The sequence below is a fragment of the Lissotriton helveticus genome, chromosome 1_1 (assembly GCF_964261635.1).
Source record: "Lissotriton helveticus chromosome 1_1, aLisHel1.1, whole genome shotgun sequence".
NCBI lineage: Eukaryota > Metazoa > Chordata > Amphibia > Caudata > Salamandridae > Lissotriton > Lissotriton helveticus.
The window spans coordinates 1037876106-1037893199 of NC_136057.1; the positions used below are offsets into that span (position 1 = coordinate 1037876106).

Here is a 17094-nt window from a genome sequence, read left to right on the forward strand (position 1 = left end):
GAGCCATCCTGCATCAAAGGAGTTAACAACACCCTGGGCTAGAACAGGCATTGTTTCTGCCCTCAGAGTGTGTTGGCTTTCAACTGCAGGGGATCAGAAACCTGTATGTGGTGGCAGGCTGGTGTACAACTGTCAGGCAGCACACTAGAGGCTGGTAGGTTTCCAGGGGCACCTATATGGTGCCCTCTGGGTGTATGTATTAATAAATCCACCATTGGAATCCGCGTGAGTTAAATAATACAAAGTGTTTGATACCAAACACCATAGATGTCAGTGAAGCCATCATGTAGCTGGGGAACTCATTTCAACCTGTGTCCAGCACATGTACTTGAAATAGCTACCCTGTTTACTTGTGACCTCTAAGAATTGACTTAGGTATCACAGGGGCATATCTGCTCGTGCAGATATGTCTATGCATGTAGTATAGTGCACTCTGCCGTAGAGCTATAAGGCCTGCTGTAGGGGTGGCTTACCTATACTACATGCAGTGTTTGCAGGCAAACAGAGATGTGTGCCATGTCATGTTTTCACTTTTCTGTGCACCAAGACACAAAGGCTGCAATGGCAGTTGTATGTTGTATGTTGGTGCTGAGAGGTCCGTGAGGGGGGCGCAACACATGAAGCAACCCTTGGGTACTCTCTTTAGCCTACTTGACCTAGGTATCAAGGGTATCACCTACCAGGGACTTACAGGAGGCGCTAAAGGTATTGCCAATCGAGTAGAAAATTGTACAGTTTAGGGAAAGAGACCCGACACTGGGAACCTGGATAGCAGGAACCCAGTGCACTTTTGTCAAAATTGCATCAGATACTAGGCAAAAAGTGGGAGGGCCCATGTCAAAAAGGGGCACTTTCCTAAATCTCTGCCGCTTAAACTCGACTGGACTAGTTCAGAAAAAAAATCAGCAATCCAAAACTGAACTATGAAATATAATTTTACACAGCCATTTGCGGCCAATCCAAAAGGTGGCCAACCCCAGAGAAGTTGTTGAGGGTACCCAGAAGAGAGAAAACTACACATCAAACTCAAAGGAAAAGTGCAATTTTCAGTGCCGGATTTTATTGGTATTTGGTGCCTGATTCGCGAGATGCTTCTAACATCCGAAAATCAGGCACTGTAAAAATTAACACATAACACAAGCAAAATCAAATCCTAAAAGAAGTGTCTGGTTTTGCTTGGAATGGCCACAGGTTAAAGGTTGCGTGCAGTGTGCAATGAAAAATAAAATCTATACTACTATTATAAAGGAAGAACTTTGAGGCTTTGAGGCGGGTAAACTCGGGAACCACAGCGCCAATCCACATACCCGATACATCGTTGGAATCCTCAGGGTGTGCAGATGGACATAGGCTATATAAAGTTAAAAAATAGGTTATATTTTAAAAATTTACATTATAAAAAAAGTAGTCCCCTCGAAGTAGTGCCGGCCGCAACCTGCGTGCTGACGTCAGGAGCACGGGGAGGAGCGGCGTCCAGGAGTGGCAGACATGGCACGGGGAGGAGCGGTGACGAGCGGCGAGGAGCGGTGGACTGAGGAGCGGTGGCTGAGGAAAGGCAGCGGGGGTCGGGGCAGGCGGGGGACGGGGTGATGTAAGGCTCCAAACTACCACGATCACGCTCATTAGTTTTACCTCAAACACAGCTCAGGAAGTTGAACTGCAGATCGCCAGCGTTTCAGCGTTTCAGCTTTAAGGGTCATTAGGTTGACACGCGGGCATTATGTTACCATGCTGGAATCTCGGCACGCCGAGCTCAGTCAAGGGTAAACCCCGCTCAAAGAGACCCCACAGGCGAAAGTGATCCGTCAACCTTGGAGCCGTGTTTAAATGTGCCCTCTTTTCGTGGTACTTTTCATGTGGACGGGGAAAGCAAACAGCCCGATGCGCACTGCTGTGACTATCATATGTCGCCTTTTTAAGGCTCCGGGGGACAATGTCGGTGCAGGCGGGGGTCGGGGCAGGCGGGGACTGGGCGGGCGGGGACGGGGAAAGCAAGCAGCCCGAAGGAAAGCCAGGAAATATGGTTCGGTTTATCCCCACTCTAAACACATGGAAATGGTAATTTCCAGGCGAAGGCTGGAGTAATAGCTGCAATACAGTGAGACGGTTTTACATTATAGTGCACTGCTGTGAGTATCATATGTCGCCTTTTTAAGGCTCCGGGGGACAATGTCGTGGCAGACGGGGGTTGGGGCAGGCGGGGGACGGGGCGGGAGGGGGCCTGAAATGCTGGACAATGTCGGGGCAGGCGGGGGTCGAGGAAGCCTGATTGCTCCCGGACAGGGTCGGGGCGGGCTGCTAGTAACTAAATAATAGAAAACCCATCGAATTCACTGAAAAAAATCACATTTAAAAGTGAGTAATATGTAAGGCTTAAGTGCCAAACACCACTGAAATTCGCCAATTATGATTAGGAACATCTACAACACACAATGTCATGTGGTTTATGTGTGTGTTCCTATTGTTCTATTTTAGTCTCTGAATTTTGCTTACTTTTCTGCTGACACATTCCCTGTTGGATACCATGCTTGAGTCCCCTTCCCCTCTGCAATAAAGAAGGAAACAAACAAGACCTTCGCAGTGCAGTTCTTGACAGTCTGGCAAGCATATGATCACTGTCTGGTGGTGTTAAAAGTGGAGTAGATCAGACTGGCAGTATATAAGCATGACCATAAAATGCCAGTGGTCAGGCAGGCGATCTGACAGGCATGACAATCATATTTTGGTAGGACTGAATGTGCAGGTGTGACAGTCACAGAGCAGTTGTCTGGCAGATGCAGAGGAGACCAGAGCAAACCAGCTGTTCGGAAGGTGTAGGTGACATGATTACCTTCTTTGGACTGTTGAAGGTGCAGACGAGACAATCACCGGACCACGGTTGCACAAGTGTAAACGTGACAAACACAAACTAGTGGTCTGGTAGGTGTATGTGCATAGATTTCAGGCTAAAACAATGTAATATGCAACCAGGGGGATCACAAACTAATGTTCTGGTGAGTGCAGGCCTCTTTCTCTAACTCCCTCTCTCTGGATGTCTCCTGCTAAATTGGAGAATTAGGAAAAGTTAAACATTCGGAGCTGGTCATTCAAAAAGTCAGACAAGTTCTCCCCATCCTTCCCTTGGACACGTATCATTTTTGTGTCTTCTTCCAAATACTTAGGGTCTCATTTACGAGGCCCTAGCAGCACTTTTGCGCTGCCGGAGTGGCACTCTTTGATACTCCGGTGGCGCATTGTGCCGCAGCATATTTACAAGGCTACGCAAAGCCACTTTGCATGGCTTTTCTTGGCCTTGTAAATATGTGCCCCTTTCATGCAGAACACTGATGAAAAGGGCATTCCATGGGTGTTCCTGTGGGTGTTCCCACGCAACACCCATGGAATTTGAAGCATCCATAGATTTACGAGGAATCATGAACCTGGGAATGTGTCAGATTTTAACACCACCCCAAGGGTGGCGTTAGGGAGGCGCAACAAGGACAAATATCCTTATTTCTCCTCGTTGTTTCCTCTTTCTGTGTGTGCTGCAGAATGCAGCACACATAGAAGGAGGAGATTGCCTCCATTAATTGATTTTGTGGAGAAAGGTGTCCCTTCCAGCAAAAAATCAATCATACTAGCAACGAAGGAAACCTTGCAACATGGCGCAAGGGTGCCTGCGTTGGTGCTAGTTTTATAAGGGGTGGGTGACCCAATAAACCCTTGCGAGCTTGGGCTAAAGTTTGATACAATAAAGATGCCAACAAGGGAATTTTTTTACAAGATTAAATCACAGGTGATTGATCGCATAGACTTTCATGCTTCTGATCAACTAAATTAAATTAATACCTGCTATTGTTGTAATTTGTCCCATTAATTTGGACACAGTAATAAAAATACTCAAGAAGAAGAAAAGCTACACGGGTATTATGTTTGTTAAACAATATCTCTTTATATATATTTGTATTGGAAGGGTACTGTTACAATAAATAAGAAAATTCATCAAAAACAAATGGATTAGAAATAAATGAATTGTTCTTCACATCCACTTGTGTTGTAGTCCACTCTTAATCAATAAATAACAATGAATCTTGCACAACCTAAAACAATGATTCGATTGTCTGAATTGTTTCAACTTGAAAGATATGGACAAATAAGTCGACGTTTCGGCCTTGTTGTTGTTATATCCTTAAGGCCATCCTCACGACAATTCAATCTTTAGAGAGTAGAGACCCCCTTTTCTTGAAGAATATTCGAACAAGAAAAGATAATGGCACCAACGTTTGGAGTTTCAAATATTTGAGCAAGAAAAAGATGGTGGGACCAGCGTTTTGAAACAGCGTCTCCACAGCGTATTTGTTCAAAATCCAATTGTTCGAATCTGTCTCGTTCGTAGCGTAGTCTCGCGAGAAAATAACTCATTGGTGCTAGGCTGCTTTTTTAGTGCTGGTGCAGAGGTCAGTACAGGAATGCACCGTATTCTTGTAAATATGGCAAAATTGCTTGCGGCACCGCGCCATTCCATTGTAAATGAAGCCCTTATTTGCCAAATGTTGTTGCGGTCTACATTGTGCACAAACTGGAAACGTTTGTAGGTCATGATGGCTTTGCTCAGAATGTTCACTTCCAAATAGATCATGGTATGATCTCTCTTTGTATGGTTGCACTATGTACTGATTTGTATTGGATCCAAGACCCTCCAGCTCTTTGATTTTACACACTCCAGATAATTGACCTTACATTCTCCAGCTTGTTGATCTTACATACCTCAGCTCATTGATGATAGATACTCCACTTAACTAATCCGAATAACGCCATCTAATTGATCTTACATACTACAGCTTATTGATCCTACAGATTCCATCTCATTGATCTCACTCAAGCTCATTGATCTCACTCCAGCCTCATTGATCTTATAGACTCCAGCTCAGTCATCTCGCTGTGATCATTTCCAGAGCTTCTACTTTGTTGGCTCTGGCAGGCTGTCACAGGCAGATCGTTATTTCTGCTCAATAAGTGGTCCTTACTGAATACGAGGTATAATATTCTATCAGGTCATACACACAGCGCACATTGACAGGTTCCCCATTATTGTATATCATAGTCAAGTCAAAAAAAAATGTAATGCGCACATATCACATCCAAAAAGTCTCATGGCGCTTGCAGACGGCTCTGACAGGAGGCGGACAGCTTAGTTTGCAAAAAGCCATGTCTTCAACTTCTCACGAAAGCAGATGTGTTCATAGTGTCCCACATGCATGGAACCACTCATCCACCTGAAGTGTCCAGTGTTGCCGCGATGCATACCACTCAGTGCTCACCTGGTGAAAAACATTTAGGGTTCCCCTGATGCTGCCATAAGGCACATCACCTATCCCTGCCATCAGCTGTATCACCAAGGGCTCCCTTGATGGGCATCAACTGTGCACAACTGCTGCGCCTCACCATGTTTTCCTGATGAACATCATGTTGTGCTCTGCTGATGTGTCTATAATGCGCATGCGCTTCTCACAATAAGCCGTAGTTCACCCTGTTCCAGTGCAGTAAATGGAAATATTGTGGGTTATTTACAAGCCCCTTGCACCGCCGGTGCGTCACGTTGCTGGTGTGTGATATTTACAAGCACACGTAAAGCCACCCTGTGTGGCTTTTTGTGTGCTTGTTAATATCACCCCTTTTCACGCAACACTTTGCGTGTTAGGGACCTGACATGGGTATTGCTGTGGGTGTTCCCACGCAACACCCATGTCCACTGATGCATTTCCAGATTTACGAGCAATCGTAAACCTGGAAATGCATCAGAATGCTACGTCACCCCAGGTGCAAGGAGGAGAAATGTTTTCATTTCTCCTCGTTTTTTCCTCTTTCAATGCATGCTGCATACTACAGCACATATTGGAAGAGGAAATCATCTCCGTTGATTGTTTTGTGCAGGAAGGCGCCCCTTCCTTCACAAAACAATCTCCCCACGATGTAGGCATCCTAGCACTACGGTGCAAAGGTGCCTGTGCTGGAGCATGGCTGCAGTTTGTGTGCCAGCACAGGGAAAAGCACAGAGATGTGACATATTGTTGTTTAAATATGTCGCATTCCTGTGCTTCGAAACTAACGCAGCGCTGCACATCAAAATGACTTGTGGCATCGCGCTGCTTTAGTTTCACGTAAATAGGGCCCATTGAATTTCAGGTACTTGCTCTTTATAGTTCCTGTGTGCTCCTGAGAAGAGCTGGTACTCTATTAAATGTATTAGAGCAGTGCTGAGTAGCGCAGGCAATCTCCCTTTCAAATTCCCAGTACTGGAAATTTGCCGCCCATTTAAAGCTCTGCCCTGTGCTCACCTGAAACACAACACTTAGGGGCATATTACCAAGCAATAGCGATAATTATCGCTATTGTTTGGTTAGCTATAAAAATTTATCGCCGAGCTGCGACGATTTTTATCGCAGATAAACCTTGCTATTAGCAAGATTTATCTCTGAAACGATAAAAATCGGCCGGAATGCATGAATATCGCTGTAAAGTCAGCGATATTCATGCATTACCGAGCGAATGCTCTTAGCCATGTTATTCACCTCCCATTGGATAACATGGATAAGAACTGCTCAGGGCAGGTGTTAGCTTTTGGAGATATTCGCGCTAAGCGCGAATATCTCCAAAAGCTGGTAATAGGAGATAGCGATGTTAGCGACTGTTTCCAGTTGCTAACATCTTGGCATGCCCACTTTGCATGTCATTAGTGATAAATTTCTCTGACATGCAAAGCGGGGCCCAAGATGGTCGCTATCTCATACTAGCTGTCGCTAACTGGTGTTAGCGACAGCTAGGTAATAGGGAGATAATTTTATCTCCGCTTTCTTGGCTTTTAAAGCCAAAAAAGCAGAGATAAATCCCTTGATAATATGCCCCTTAAATCTGTCCTGATGCGGAACACCAAGTACTGTTGTGGGTGACATCACCTGTTGGTCCCCTGAGGCGCAGGATCCAGTGCTTACATGGGCTTATCCGAAATCCAAGTATCTCTAAGAAGTTCACTGACAGAGAGAGTTAAGGAGTAGAGAGAGGGGTGCTGGAGTGGACACCCAACTCTAGGAGAACCTACAGACAGTGGGCAAATATTTCTAATGAGCAGTGTGTGCAGTCCTCCTCATCACGTCTTCTTTGTCTTCTCTTTCTCCTAGGCTTGTCCCACTACTCCTGTTCCTTGGCCAGTTGATTACAACTACTTCTTCAATGAAAGATATTATTCCATTGCACGTGGACGACTTACTGTCATCATTCAGCAACCGGTCAGGAAACGACTATGGCCTATTCTGCTCCAGGTATGAGTGCCAGAGAACCCAGTGCCTGTGCTTTCCTTGTTAGTGATGTCAGGACCTCTCACCTGGCTGTGGTGGAAGTGGGAACTCTGGGACAGAGTTGTAGCTATCCTTTTTCCAGTAGTGTGGTGGACGTACCCTAATATGGCATAGCCAGGCCTTTTCTCCAGGTACCCTGTGTGATCTATGGTTACTTGTTAAGTGCTCATGAGTAACTGTCAGTCATCATTGGTGTCCAAATGTGTTCAGATTTGAATTGCACTGCTTATTGGAAGTCCAATATTCCTTGTTATAATTCTCTTACGTGTAGAGTGGCTGAGCAAGTTTATTTTGAGGAAATTGTCAGGGTTTTGAACTTTGATACTATAAAACTAAATATAATGACACTTAATGAAGGTCACTGTTCATTAATAGCTTGAAATGAGTTTTTGTCTTCTTTATTCACTACAACAAAACATAGAACGTTGAAAATCAAGATGAGCACAAAAATCAGAATCCTCGGCTCCTGGAAGGGCTGAGATACAACCAAAAACTCAGAAAGCACCAACCTTATAGTCCAGCTCAAACAGGAGCAAGATATGCTTCCACATTTTGCCGTATCCACTAACACCCAGCACAGTTGTAGTGTTAGGTAAACCCTCAGCAAAAGGGAATGGGACAAGAAAGAGACTAGAAAGGGTTTGGAGATAACCCCTCTGATTCACCAGTGATCAGTGCTACTTGGCATGGATATATATATATATTCACTGAAAAAACCATAGGTTTCAGGCCTTATATAGTTAGGAATTAGCATTTAAAAAACCTTGCAAATTCACTGAAAAAACCATAGGTTTCAGGCCTTATATAGTTAGAATTAGCATTTAAAAAAACCTTTGAAATTCACTCAAAAAACTATAAGTTTTAGGGGTGTTATAGTTAGCTGGACATTTCACTCATATAAAACCATTGAAATTGCTCCTATATAGTTAGTTGTACTAACTATATTTCGCGCACCCGCAATCCACTGCTGATGATGTCACATATTACATCATTCATGACACGGTCAGTGACATTCCTAACTATATAAGGCCTGAAACCTATGGTTTTTTCAGTGAATATATATATATATATGAAAACCAAATCCTGAGCAGAAAAGAAAACTCCTTCACTTCCACAGGAACGGACCACCACAAAAGGTTTAGAAATTAGTGCAGTTTATTGTAGCCTTCTCACAACATGACGTGTTTCAGCCGGGTCGCCCTGGCCTTGATCACATGACGTGTCAGGAAAAACATCACCCATAAATACTATAACACAATTTAGAACCCTTCCACTTTTCTCATAGAGAGGGAAAAAAGACTAGTAGTCATTGTTTAAAGTGCATAATGCAGTAGTGCAAAAACAGATCCTATAAAGCGCTCAAAATTAACCAGTGGTTCAACAATAAATATCAAACATTGTTGGACATGGTTAAAATATTATTACACAAAAAATGAATTTTGCTAATGCAATAGATCGATTCTTCAAAAAATCTGGGGCAAGTGCCCAAATCCTAATCTTATTTCATAGGAAAGGACTACTATATTTCACAATATGACAACATAAAATTGATCATAGTAAAAAATCCCAAAGTGCAAAATGTGCGTTGTGGCTAAGACAGCCATACATACATGAAAAACAGTTTTGTTTAAAATGAGATGAGTATGCGAATGCAAACATAAATCAAGTCTTACACAAAAGATGAAATTGATCAAAAAGAGCCTAAACGTAATATTTTAGTTACAGCTACGTACAAGCAGCAAAAAACGGCAAAGAACAATATTTAACATGATACCTATAAATATAAGTGTATATATATATACAATATGAATCTAGGATAACAAAATAGGATCAAGGATGAAATTGAACACATACAGATTCTATTAAATTGATAACCCTCTGCCAGAAGTCCATACATTAAGACCAATAAAAATTGCAGAATAAAAAGGTTATAATATAAAACTGTTATATTCAATAAATATCTTATCCAAATATTAAAACCCAAATTCATATATATACACCTATATACAACTCTATCTGAGGACCATAATAAGTCGAGGTTTAGACATATCCGAAACATAGTTTAAATATGGGAGAAATGGAACCTGATGTTGAGCCCAACATCAAATGAACACATAACACCATATCAATACGAACCCAAAAATTAATAAAATGTATACTCATAAGAGATGGGCCAAATCTTCCCCTGTATTAAGACCGTTAGGTATCTTAGTGTTGAGTCTCACTATGTATTGACTCTCTAACTGGCGAAGTTTCTTTTCTCTATCTTCACCTCGTATAGATTTAGGAACTGAGTCAATTACAAAGTATTTCAAGTCCTCCAATTTGTTTTGATGCACAAGTTTAAAATGTCGGGCAACCGGATAAGATGGATCAGAATTCACGATTGCCCGCAAGTGCTGGAGGATTCTATTAAACACAGGGAGTTTGGTACTACCGATATATGAAAGCTGACATGTACATTCCAAAACATATACCACACAATCAGTTTTACAAGTGAAATAGCCATTGATCTTATTTAGAAAAAGGATCTAAAAAAGACTGTTTATTAGTTCCAAACTTACAGGCCCGACAAGAGAAACATTTTACTAAACCCCTTTTGTTAGTTAACCAATTACTTTTGAAATGAAATGAAATGAAATGAAAAAGAAACTTGATAAAGCGCACTGTGGCCAAGTGGCTTCCTGGCGCTGGGGACTAGACCTGACTCAACGGTGGATTCCAGGGAGCTAGCAAGGAAATGCCTGGGAAAACAAGAATGTTTTCAGGGCTTTCCGAAAATGAGTGTAGATGGGGATGGAGCGAATGAAAAGAGGAAGACTGTTCCAGAACCGGGGGGCCAAGACCGAAAAACGGGTGCCCCCCATTCTGGATTTGCAATAAAAAGGGGGAAGAGCAAATTGCTCATTCCAAAAATACTTATAAAGTTACAAAAATACTCCTAGTTACAAAGTAACTAGGAGTATTTTTGGAATGAGCAATTTGCTCTTCCCCCTTTTTATTGCACTTTATCACCTTTTTTGATCTTTTTCACTTTCACGCCCCCAGGTTAGGGTGGACGATTAGAGAGTCCATACCGCCGGGGTTTAATCCTGTCCTGATGAATGCCTAGGTAAACTAAAACCACTGTAAAGGCTGAAACATGTTGACTGACTAATGTAGTATCTGAATTAACCAAACCATTACCTTTGGCAGTATATTCAGACACATAACCCTTTTATTCGTGTCCTAGGGATCAACCATTAAACATTTTTGTAGATACCCTTTAGACACTTTTTATCTTTAATTTATACCTCACAACACGCCCTTTTCACACAACCAGCTCCGCAGTCTTCTGGCGTCGTAGCACACCAAAGAGGCATTCGGCCTCTTTGGTGGGGCCCAATGATGAAGCATGACACTGACTAGGTCGGTGTGTGAGGGCTTTCTTTTTCACCCAAAAAGGGTGTGTGATCCCCCAGTTGCTTCGCTCCGTCTCTGTGGCTTCTTGAGACTTTGACCTCTCTTTTCTTGTTTACTTGTGTGTAGAATGGACCAATGTCTATTCACAATTCTCCTAATGTCACGTTCCTGGCTACTGAAAGTAGTGATAAGCCTTACTGGAGGTCGAGCTGTTATTTCCATAGGAATCTTGTTCCTAACATCTCTCACTTCTGTAGGAACATATCCATTCAGTTTATCCAATGCCCATTGTAGATCTTTAGTCTTATAACCTCTTTTTAGGAATCTTTCCATCGATTCTTTTAAACAAAAATCTAGATCCACTTTTCTATTACAGATCCTCTTAATGCGTAAAAACTCACCGTAAGGAATACTTTTTATGAGGTGCCTAGGGTGAGCACTGCTGGCGTGCAAGATGGAATTACCAGCTGTTATTTTGCGATGTAATTTTGTGCAAATATTCATATGGTCGACAAAAACCTCTACATCTAAAAATTCTACCCTTGAATTGCTGATTTGTGCTGTGAATTCCAGATTTAGTGAATTACTATTAATCCTACTGACAAACTCCAGGGCAGATTCCATAGTGCCTTTCCAAACAACAAACACGTCATCGATATAACGCCACCATCTGATGACGTGTTCAGAATAGTCAACTAAATGGGTCTGCATGAGGACGTGCTTCTCCCACCAGCCAACGTGTAAACACGCATAGCTGGGAGAGAAGCACGCCCCCATAGCTACACCCCTAAGCTGGTGAAACAATTCCTTATTAAATATAAAGAAATTGTTGGTCAAGCACATTTCTGTCATCTGGAGTAACATTTTGTTATGTTCATTGTAGCAGATGTTCCTGTCAGACAGGAAGAATTTGATAGCATTCAGGCCATCTTGATGATTGATACTCGTGTATAAGGAGCAGATGTCCATCACTAGTAAGTGATAGTCATCCTCCCAAGATACCTCTTTAAGTGTTTCCAGTAAATGTCCTGTATCACGAATAAAAGAAGGCAAATCAGCTACATAATCATGAAGGAAAAAATCAACGTACTTAGACATTGACTCTAAAAGGCTACCTTGAGCCGAAATAATAGGGCGTCCTGGTACTGGGGTTGTCTGTTTATGTACTTTAGGGAGTAAATACAAGGTAGGAGTAATAGGATACTCAGTTCTTAAACTTTTTTACTCGTCCTTATCAATCAGGCTCTCCCTTTTCCATTTAGATAGTTCTTTAAAAATCTGCTCCTTGACTTTCAAAAGAACAGGAAAACCTACCTGCTTATAACAATTAGCATCACTCAAATGTTTTTTAGCCTCTTCCAAATATGCATCACGAGGCCATAGGACAATATATCCGCCTTTATCAGCTTTATTGATTATGATGTTCTTTTCTTTAGTCAGTTTATCCATTAAGCGGGAATATTGTTGCTCTCTATATTGGCCCTTTTTATTCATAGAAATACATTTCTTATAAAGATCTTTGAGGTCATTAATAACACAATCCCCAAAGATATCAATGGCATCTCTTGGCATGATCGGCATAAATGTCGATGGGGGACGAAAAGGAGTAAGGGCAGCATTAGTAGTTGGAATGGCCATATCTAAAAGATCTTCTTGTGTATTAAGAGAAATACCATCATTGTCGTTAGCTAAACTACTAACTGTGCGTAATGCAGATACATCAGCTACTTGAAAACGAGTACTAGGCTGGTTATTAGCATTAATCAAAGTTGCTTTAACATTCGCTTTCCTAAGTTTATGGAACTTGATAAGCTTTAACTTTCTGATAAATTTAAAAATGTCAATACGAGATTGTACATATTAAAATTACTTTTGGGACAGAAAGAAAGTCCCAAAGACAGAAGCTGTAATTCTGCAGTGTTTAATTCAAGCTCAGTCATGTTTATAACAGTATTCTCAGAAGTTGCAACTTTAGATTGGCTTTCATTGGCATTCAGTTCCTTTTCTTGAAGCCTCCGCGCTTTCCTCCTCTCTTTACGTTGTTTGTTCCGTCTGCAACATTTTGTGACTGTGTTTGAGGTATATATATATACACACACACATATATATATATATATATATACACACACACACACACATATATATACACACATATATATTTACAATGGGTACTAAACCCCAATAGTAGATAATAATACTGTAAATAACTCTGCCGACAGCAGTGAACATTCAACGCAACATACTATATGTTAAAATGTAAAGCGCACCAGTCTTTTCTTTTTTCTTTTAATTATTGACAATGTTCCAAAACTACGTATCCCATAATGCCACTTAATGGCTAAATATGGGTTAGTATAAATTTGGAAATAGTAGAAGGACTTGCTAACCGTGACCAAAGCCTTGTGTGGCTGAAACGCGTTGGTGGGGTAAACGTTGGATTAAAGGCTTCCATAGTACCTGGTTGTGCCGCCTCCTTTGTTCTAAATATATTATATTGGGTCAGGATCCGACCCCTGGGCCGAGCACACACTGTGGAGCGCTCTCAGAAAGCTATTTTGGATCACATTGTTGGAAAATACAAAGCGGAGATGAGCGCCCGATTCCCGATGTCAGAAGTAAACTAAGACGACACCCTCGTATCGTTGGGCGGAAGACATCGCCGTGAGGCGCTGCTGATGTAAGACCCACAACGAGGTGAGTGAAGCAGCAAACTTTTTCTGTTTACTAAGTCGGGAATCGAAGCGGCTGGAAAGCAAGCTTGTGAAAGAGACGCCGCGCACGTAAACATTACGGGCGGCTTTCAGGCTTCACACAGACCGGGGAAAAACGCCTTTTACACGAACGAATAACTTGTTTGCCCTAATAGTAAAACGTGCGCTAAGAAGGAAACAAGTACAGAAATGGAAGCAAGGGCAGCGAAAAGGGCTTCCAAAGCGTCTGTAATGTTCAAAACAGGCGAGCAGAATGGCAGTGAAAGCAGCCGGAAAACAAAAACACCGGATAATGACAAAGCTACGCTCAAGCAACAAATTAACATATTAGAACGTCAATACAAAAAAGAAATTAATAAAAGTTGGGAAATTATAGCACTGGAAAACTACATCGAGGTAAAACGTATTCCACGCGGACTCAGGATTTTCACTATGCCCACACACCCTGAAACAAAAGAAGAACTATTGGATGAGTGGGTTGAAAATAATACTCAATGCTCATTGAATATGATGCGCATCCTGATTAAACATGCTAAAGTGGACATTGATGAAATAACACTGAAAATTAAGGACTTAGAAGAAACATTGTTGAAGGAAACTAACCAAGAGGAAATCACTAAATTAAGGAAAGAAATGGAGGCAAGACTAGATCATTATGAGAAAGAGATTGAGGAACGCAAAGAGCGCGAATTCAGACGCGATCAGCAAGACTACCTACACGGGAGAATCTTAACTTTTGCAAGACACTATGATAATCTCAAAAAAAACTACTCCATGCAAAAAATGGTATCAAGTGCCAGCGAGTCAGATGTGAGTGAGAATGAATTGTCAAGAGACACGAACCAAATCAAAAGGATGTCTTTTTTAGAGGAGGTGAGATTGATGAATCTGAAAATGAATATAGCGCAAGGTGGAGGAAGGGGAAGAAGACGTATCAAGGCAGGGGCAGAGGAAGAGAAACACAAAATCAATAAGCACCCCCACCAGCACCAGAAAAACCCGTAGATCAAAACGTAAGAAGACAATATCCATTACGCAACCGGAAGTAACAAACCTGATCATCAACCTCTCCAGTCATCAATTAACCGACACAGAGAACACCGTACTTAATAAAGGACTATCATTCTGCCCAGACTCACACTTTGATTATACGCAAGTGAGGATAGATATGTATAAGTTCATCAGAAAATTGAAATTAGCGAAAGTACATGCCAACAAATTACCCAGTATTGAAAACATCGACATTACGGAAACATTGGAAGAGGAAACCAATTCCACTACGATTGAACAACTCCCAGACCTACGACGTACGTTTGGAAATTTGTTCCAACAAGAGAGTAACACAATATCAGATGAGCAAATACTGGGACAAATGAACATACAAACTAACAAAAGACCAGAGACAGGATTAAAAAGAAAATCCAGATACTATCCCATACTTTCACCAGAAAACAAAATTGATCTGTTCTCAGATGCCATGACTCAAGAACTGGAAAAATTGACTAAAGTAAGAAACAAAAAAATAAGAGAAAACTTGACCATAATAGAACGACAAGCAATCAAAAATCTAATGGAGAATGAGAAAATAACGATTAAACCCGCTGATAAGGGGGGGGGAATATCGTTATAATGGAAACAACGGATTACATAGATGAAGCCATGAGACAGCTGAATACAGAACCGAACTATTCTAAGCTCAAGAATAATCCAATTTTAAAAATGACAAATGAGCTAAAAGAAAACATAAGTACGTGGCATGCAAAAGGATTGCTCAATGACAATGAAAAAAAGTTTTTAAACGATCGAATTTCCCATGACACCTTGCATATACTTTCTACCGAAAGTGCACAAAACTTTAATAAATCCTCCAGGGAGACCGATCGTTTCATCGTGCGACTCACTATATGAAAATGTCTCCAAATATGTGGACACATTCGTCGCTCCGATTGCTCAAACCATGCCATCATACCTCAAAGATACAGGGGATTTTTTAAGAATCCTGATGGATGTAACATGGAATCCAGGATACCTATTAGTAACAATAGACGTTGTATCCCTGTACACTTCTATAAGACATGACATAGGTTTGAAGGCATGCCAACATTTCTTGAAACAACGCAGCATCACTGAACTAGAACACACAACAATGCTGTTGAAAATGATTGATATGTGCTTAAAAAACAATGTCTTTCTCTTCAACAATGAGCTCTACAAACAAGAATGTGGGACAGCCATGGGGATTTCTTTTCCCCCTAATTATGCTAATATCACCATGGGCTGGTGGGAAAAGACAATTGCATGGAATTGTAACAATCAATCGGATCTGGATCGTATCATCTTATGGGTACGTTACATTGACGACTTATTTCTAATCTGGAACGGAACTGATAAAGAATTTAATGAATACTTTTCCAGGTTGAATGACAATGATATAGGATTACAATTCACATGCTCAACAAGTAAGAAGGAAATTGACTTTCTTGATACTAAAATATTTGTATCAGGAGGAAAAATAGAGTCAACTTTGTTCCGAAACAAAACGGCGACCAACAGTGTACTACACGTTACCAGTTTCCACCCCAAAGCCATATTGAACAGCATACCATACGGCGAGTTCATACGCTTGAAGAGAAATTGTTCAAAGGATGATGACGCTGAAACCAAAATCAATAAAAGCATGAAAAGGTTTGAATCAAGAGGTTACAGACAACGTGTCTTGAATAACTGTAAGAAAAAAGCTGACAAAAAGACAAGAGCTGAAACCCTGATAGAGAAACCAAAAACAATCCAGGACACAGATCACCCAAGATTCATTACTACTTACAGCAAGGAAAGAGGCAAAATTGCAGAAAAAATGAGAAAATACTGGCACCTCATATCAGGGGACCCTGATATAGGAGAAATTGCTGGTAAACAACCTGCTATAGCGTACAGAAAGAATACATCTCTACAAAACCTTCTGGTTAAAAGCCATTTTCAGATGAAATCGAAAACAGATTGGCTTACACAAAAACGAAAGGGATTCCAACCCTACATATCCTGTAAGGCATGCAAAATCGGAAAAAGCATGAAGAATATTGAGGAACCGGATGGGAAGATCATGCAGATCGAGCAATACATCACATGTACGTCGAAAAATTTAGTGTACATGATAGAGTGCAGATGTGGTAAAAAATACATAGGAAGCACGACATGTATGCTGAAGAAAAGAATTCTCGAACACATCCGTGCTGTAAAGAACTCAAATATGCTATATGCTACTGCAAAACACATCAGCACATGCCAAAATGGAGATTGGAGGGCAATGACTTTCTATGGTATCAAAATGCTGCCCAAAATGGAGGGAGGAGGAGACTCTGTTAGTAAACTACGACAAATGGAATCTCGCCTCATTATCCGTTTGAGAACCAAGAACCCCAGAGACATAAACTTTGGGGAAGAACTTGATGTACATTTGGAATGAAAGTGCTAAATCTTCAGACTGAAATGGATACTTACCCAATCTCAAGAGATTGTTACAAAAATGGGTACTAAACCCCAATAGTAGATAATAATACTGTAAATAACTGCCGACAGCAGTGAACATTCAACGCTACATACTATATGTTAAAATGTAAAGCGCACCAGTCTTTTCTTTTTTCTTTTAA

At 41.2% G+C, this 17094-nt stretch overlaps 1 protein-coding gene across 1 annotated transcript in view; it reads left to right on the forward strand.

Moving 5' to 3' along the window:
- Positions 1–17094, forward strand: part of LOC144820247 (transmembrane protein 116-like) — a 181325-nt gene that overhangs the window by 80672 nt on the left and 83559 nt on the right. Inside the window, exon 7 of the mRNA XM_078677843.1 lies at positions 7158–7298. Coding sequence (XP_078533969.1) covers positions 7158–7298 — 141 coding nt within the window. The remainder of the gene's footprint in view (positions 1–7157; positions 7299–17094) is intronic.